The sequence below is a fragment of the Symphalangus syndactylus genome, chromosome 9 (genome assembly GCF_028878055.3).
Source record: "Symphalangus syndactylus isolate Jambi chromosome 9, NHGRI_mSymSyn1-v2.1_pri, whole genome shotgun sequence".
Classification (NCBI taxonomy): Eukaryota; Metazoa; Chordata; class Mammalia; order Primates; family Hylobatidae; genus Symphalangus; species Symphalangus syndactylus.
The window spans coordinates 118,475,027-118,481,200 of NC_072431.2; the positions used below are offsets into that span (position 1 = coordinate 118,475,027).

Genomic DNA, 6,174 nt, shown 5'->3' on the forward strand with positions numbered 1-6,174 from the left:
TTGGGCCCATGTCCTATTTCACAATGAGCCACAATGGAATTAGTCACATCCCAAAAAGGCCCATGTCCTAACACCATCACCCTAAGAGTTAGGGTTTCAACATATGAATTTTGGCAGGGCACAAACATTTGGGCCAGAGAAATATGCTTGTTGGCCATTTGTATATCTTTCTTGAATAAATATCTATTCATATTCCTCACTGAAGTTGTATTTTTTTTGTTGAGATGTGGGAGTTCCTTCTATATTCTGAATGGGCTATTACCCTTTTATCAGATACATGATTTGCAAATATTTTCTGACATTCTGAAGGTTGCCTTTTCACTTTTGATTTTGTCCTTGAATAGACAGAGATTTTTAATCTTTGTATAATCCAATTTACCTATTTTTACTTTCGTTACCTGTGTTTTGGTGTGATGTCCAAGATTTCATTGTCAAACTCATTGTCTGATCCTCTGCTGAAGATTTTCTTCTAAAGTTTTTATAGTTTCAGGTCTTATGTTTAATCTTTGATCTATTTTGAGTTAATTTTAGAATATACTGTAAAGTAAGGGTGCAACTTTATTCCTTTGCATGTGTACATACAGTTTTCACAACCTGATTTTTGAAGAGTTGACCTTTAACCATTGTGTAGCCTTGGCACTTTTGTCAAAGTTTATTTGACCGTATACATGAGAGTTTGCTTCTGGGCTTTCTGTTCTCTCACATTGGCCTATATGTCCATCTTTATGTCAGTATGATACCATTTTTATTACTGTAGGCTTGTAATGTGTTTCAAAATCAGGTAGGGTGAGGCCTCTAGCTTTGCTTGTCTTTCTCAAGATTGATTCTGATCCTTCAAGATTCCATAAGAGTTTTAGGACAGATTTTTCTACTTCTGCCAAAAATGCCTTAGTGATTTTGATAAGGCTTGCATTGTATCTGTGTACTGCTTTGGATAGTTTGAACATCATAACAATGATAGGCTTCCCAATCCATGAACATAAATGTCTTTTCATTTCTCTTCTTTAATTTCTTTCAGCAGTGTCTGCTAGTTTTCAATATATAAATCTTTTTCCACTTTATTTAAGTTTACTCCTGAGTACTTTATTGTTTTGATGCTATTGCAAATGGGGTTATGTTTTAAGTTTCCTTTTCAGATTTGTCCATTGTTAGCATATAAAAATGCTACTCACTTTTGCATCTTCATTTTGTATTCTACAACTTTGCTGAATTCATTTATTAGTTCTAACAGTTTGCATGTGAGTGCGTGTGTGTGTGTAAACTTTAGAGTTTTCTATACATGATCAGGCTATCTGCAAAAAGATAATTTTACTTCTTCCTTTCCAATATGAATGCTTTTTATTTCTTTTTCTTGTTAATTGCTATGGCTAGATCTACAAATGTTATGTTGTATAAAAGTGGTAACAGTGGCATCCTTGCCTTGTTCCTGATCTTAGAGGAAAAGGTTTCAGTTTCTCACCATTGAATATAATGTTAATTGTGGGCTTTTTGTACACAGCCTTTATTATGTGGAGGTAACTTCCTTTTATTCCAAGTTTGTTACATGTTTTTTATCATGAAAGGATATGGCATTTTGTCAGTTTCTTTTTCTGTATCTATAGAGATTATTATGTATATTTTTCATTCATTTTGTTAATGTGATGTATCGCATTGATTAATTTTCATATGTTGAAACATTCTTCCATTCAAGTAATAAATCCCCCTTGGTCGTGATGTATAATCCTTTTATTGTGCTGTTCAATTTGGTTTACAAGTATTTTAGTGAGGATTTTTGTATCAATATTTATCAGAGATATGGATCTGTAGTTTTCTTTTCTTGTAGTGTCCTTGTCTGACTTTGTTATCAGGAAAATGCTAGTCTCATAAAATGAGTTTGAAACTATTCTTTCCTCTGCAATTTTTTGGAAGATTTTGAGAAAGATTGGTGTCAATTCCCTAAATGTTTGATAGAATTATCCCCTGAAGCCATCTGATTATGGTTTTTTATTGTTGTTGTTATTGGGAAGTTTGATGACTCATTCAATCCCCTTACTAGTTATAGGTCTAGTCAGATGTTTTGTTTATTCCTGATTTGGTCTTGGTAAGTTGTTTCTAGGAATTTATATATTTCTTCTAGGTTAATCAATTTGTTCGAGTATAATTGTTCATAGTAGTCTGTTACAATTCTTTTTACTCCGTTGTTGTTGTTGTTGTTGTTGTTGTTGTTGTTGAGACAGAATCTCACTCTGTCGCCCAGGCTGGAGTGCAATGGCGCGATCTCGGCTCAGTGCAAGCTCCGCCTCCCAGGTTCACACCATTCTCCTGCCTCAGCCTCCTGAGTAGATGGGACTAAAGGCGCCCGCCACCGCGCCCGGCTAATTTCTTTTTGTATTTTTAGTAGAGATGGGGTTTCACTGTGTTAGCCAGGATGGTCTCTGTCTCTAGACTTTGTGATCTGCCCACCTCAGCCTCCCAAAGTGCTGGCATGAGCCTCTACGCCCGGCCAATCCTTTTTACTTCTATGCCATCAGTTGTTATGTGTCCTCTGTTATTTCTGATTTTTATTTGATTTTTCTCTACTTACTTCTTAATATAGTTAAGGGTTGTCAATTTTGTTGATCCTTTCAAAAGACTAATGCTTAGTTCCATTGATTTTTTAATTGCTTTTCTATTCTCTATTTTATTAATTTCTGCTTTAGTCTTTCTTATTTTCTTCCTCTTCCTAGCTGTGTGTTTATTTCTTCTTTTTCTAGTTCCTTAACTTGTAAAGTTAGTTCATTGGTTTTAGTCTTTCTTCTTTTTTAATATAAGCTTTTACAACTTTCAATTTCCCCTTTAGCTCTGTTTTCACTGCATCATCTATCTTTTGGTATGTTGTGTTTTCATTTTCATCTGTCTCAAGATATTTTCTAAGTTCCCTCTGGGTCATTCTTTTTTATTTTTATTATTATACTTTAAATTCTAGGGTACATGTGCACATCGCGCAAGTTTGTTAAATAGGTATACATGTGCCATGTTGGTTTGCTGCACCCATTAATGCGTCATTTACATTAGGTATTTCTCCTCTTACATGTTTATCACATTTAGACATACATTTGTTTTCTTTTTGTTCCCATAAATTAAGATGAAAAATCGGACCACTTTTACCTTCTAGGAAAAATGAAGTGAGAAATATAAATATATTTGTTGTTGTGAATGCCATATAGAACCATTGTATAGCCCATTTAAACATTAGATTTATACTCTTTCATTGACACTAACCTGAATGTGAAAATGAAAGAAATCAAAGTATAGAAAAACAAATTTTCACAGTAAAATACGACACAAAAAATGAATATGCAAAAATTCCCAATAAAATCTCAAGTGAACAAAGAAAAAATACTCTCTCCCCCAGTGTTTCAAAGACTAAGAATAATAACTTGGGCAAAATTGCCCTGTATTCTCAGGGTCTGATACAAAGGATTAGCCCAAAATTCAATAAAAATGTGTTGACTGGATAAACTACTAAATTAATGTACAAAATATACATTTCTGAAACGAAAGCTCCTCTATTATGGAAACCGCTGTGCACATTTCACAACGTAGAATATTTTAATTGTTCAATGATACAAAGAATTTAAGTGAATCATTTAAAATAATGAATAATAAAATGTGTTTGGTTATTTTCTAAAATTGATCCGTTTCATAATCTCTACCTTTATATAAACAGGCTGATTTTCTACTAGTGTCATCTAAAGATTATCACGTGATTTGAAGCTGCAATTTATAAATGATGGAAAATGATGTCACAAGTATTTACCGTTCACATACACATTCTGGGGATTTGATCCAGGGAACGAAAGCTGTAGGATTATTTGGGGGATAGAGGCTATTATTCCCTACTTTTGGGAATGGTAAATTGTCTGATTCCTATAAACTGTGTGAATTGGAGAGTTTGGATTTAGATATGTGACTCTGTATTTGACACCAGGCTAGTTATTTTCTATTATAACAAAGTAGAGGGCAGATTAGAGATGAAGTCATAAACAGTTAATATAGTGCTAGGCAAAGGATGATATTATGCTGCTCTTGCAACTTGAATCCCCAGATCTACATGCATCTTAAAAAAACTAGAATCCCAGTGGTTTTAGCAGTAAACTAAATGGGCATTATTGACTCTCAGTAAAAGCTGAATGGAAATTTTTGTCATTGTCTATTATATTCCCAGCAAATATGGCCATGAGGAAGCAAAATAGCTTCATTCTTGAACACTTTCCAGTAGAAGAAAAAATGAGAAACTAGTAAAAACTCCACTTACTAAATAGCTGATTTGCTAAAGCAGACCTCATTCCATTTAAGGACTCACTATCTATAGGGCCGAGGCAAACTAACTTCTTATGGAGTTCAGGACCACTCTGAAAGTTAATTCTTTACATGAGAATATTTTCTAAGTCACATATGTTTATGTGATACTTCTTCTAAGGGTTCTCGTAGTATAAACAAACCTAACATATTACAATAGTTTGTGATTCTCTAACAAATCTATCCAACAAAATTTCATTGCTTAATATACATCTTTCTCATTGGATTTTCTGGTGTATCACATGAGAAGCACTGATATTGAGTTCATGAAGATACACAAAATATTTGCAAGATCAGTGTTACAAACCTATGGCAAATAGGTGACTGTGATTGGAGGACTTTCTCTCCATTTTTGCTTGACCTTAAAGTCTTATCATAATATGTGGCTTTAACCTGCATACCTTTGGGCTGCCATTGACTATCTTATGGTTATCGCTTATGTTTGATCCTCAGTTCTTCAGGATGTTTTGTAGACTTTGAGAATGCAATGCAAATAGCTTATATTATATAATTTATTTCTAGTAAAGTTATTCAACATATCAATATTTATGTCAAGTGCTGAAAAGAAAAATGTGTTGGCAATATCTGGATGAATAATGCAGCTAGTGAAGTTTACATATTATGTTCTCATATTAAGCAAAATTCAAAGCTTCATACACTATGAGAAAAATTTTTAAAAATTATTGATTCATATTTTTAGCAGTTTTGAATGATTAAGTATGCAATTACATTAATATTATTAATGCATATTTATATAGATTTTCATTTTGCATATGTAATTTGATAAAATTTACATGAACGAATTACATTAAAAATTATTTCACAAATATACTTATCAAATTAAGTTATATGTCAGTAGCTTTTAAACTTAGATTTTAGTTTAAGTTTTCTGTCATTCTAAACTTTACATGGAATATAAAGAGCAAACTTTATAGTTTTTATCTGTGAAGTAGCGGTATACATAGTATACATAAATAGATATGCCAAATCTGTGTTATTAAATTACATACAGATTTCAATTAGAAAAAAATAACATAAAAGGCTTTGAGTGCAGGGGAAAAATAGGCAATGATGAAAAAAATGTAAAACATCTGTAAACACATGTAGAGAGTGCATAAAGAAAGCAAAAACAGAGACAGAAAGTAAAACTAGGGCATTTAGAAAATGGAAATTAGTATGTTCACTATTTAAGACCTATGCATAGAGCAAAGTCTTCAGAAAACCTAGAGGCCAAGGTTCAAGGTTACCCACCTCAAGTAGCCTAGCAATATTTGCAACATCCCAATGGCCCTGTCCTTTTCTTTACTGCTGGCCGTGGTGGTGCTCAGCTACAACTCCATCTGCTCTCTGGGCTGTGATCTGCCTCAGACCCACAGCCTGGGTAATAGGAGGGCCTTGATACTTCTGGCACAAATGAGAAGAATCTCTCCTTTCTCCTGCCTGAAGGACAGACATGACTTTGGATTCCCCCAGGAGGAGTTTGACGATAACCAGTTCCAGAAGGCTCAAGCTATCTCTGTCCTCCATGAGATGATCCAGCAGACCTTCAACCTCTTCAGCACAAAGGACTCATCTGCTGCTTGGGAACAGAGCCTCCTAGAAAAAATTTCCACTGAACTTTACCAGCAATTAAATGACCTGGAAGCCTGTGTGATACAGGAGGTTGGGGTGGAAGAGACTCCCCTGATGAATGAGGACTCCATCCTGGCTGTGAGGAAATACTTCCAAAGAATCACTCTTTATCTCACAGAGAAGAAATACAGCCCTTGTGCCTGGGAGGTTGTCAGAGCAGAAATCATGAGATTCCTCTCTTATTCAACAAACTTGCAAAAAGGATTAAGGAAGAAGGATTGA

At 34.2% G+C, this 6,174-nt stretch overlaps 1 protein-coding gene across 1 annotated transcript; it reads left to right on the forward strand.

The window, feature by feature from the left end:
- The first annotated feature begins 5,604 nt into the window (after positions 1-5,604).
- Positions 5,605-6,174, forward strand: LOC129490337 (interferon alpha-4-like). Its single transcript, XM_055294099.1, has one exon. It carries the CDS (start codon positions 5,605-5,607, stop codon positions 6,172-6,174), a length of 570 nt encoding a protein of 189 aa, XP_055150074.1.

Bases quoted from the DNA above. Each gene is read 5' to 3' on its own strand.
- LOC129490337 (XM_055294099.1), top strand. From the start codon at position 5,605: ATGGCCCTGTCCTTTTCTTTACTGCTGGCCGTGGTGGTGCTCAGCTAC.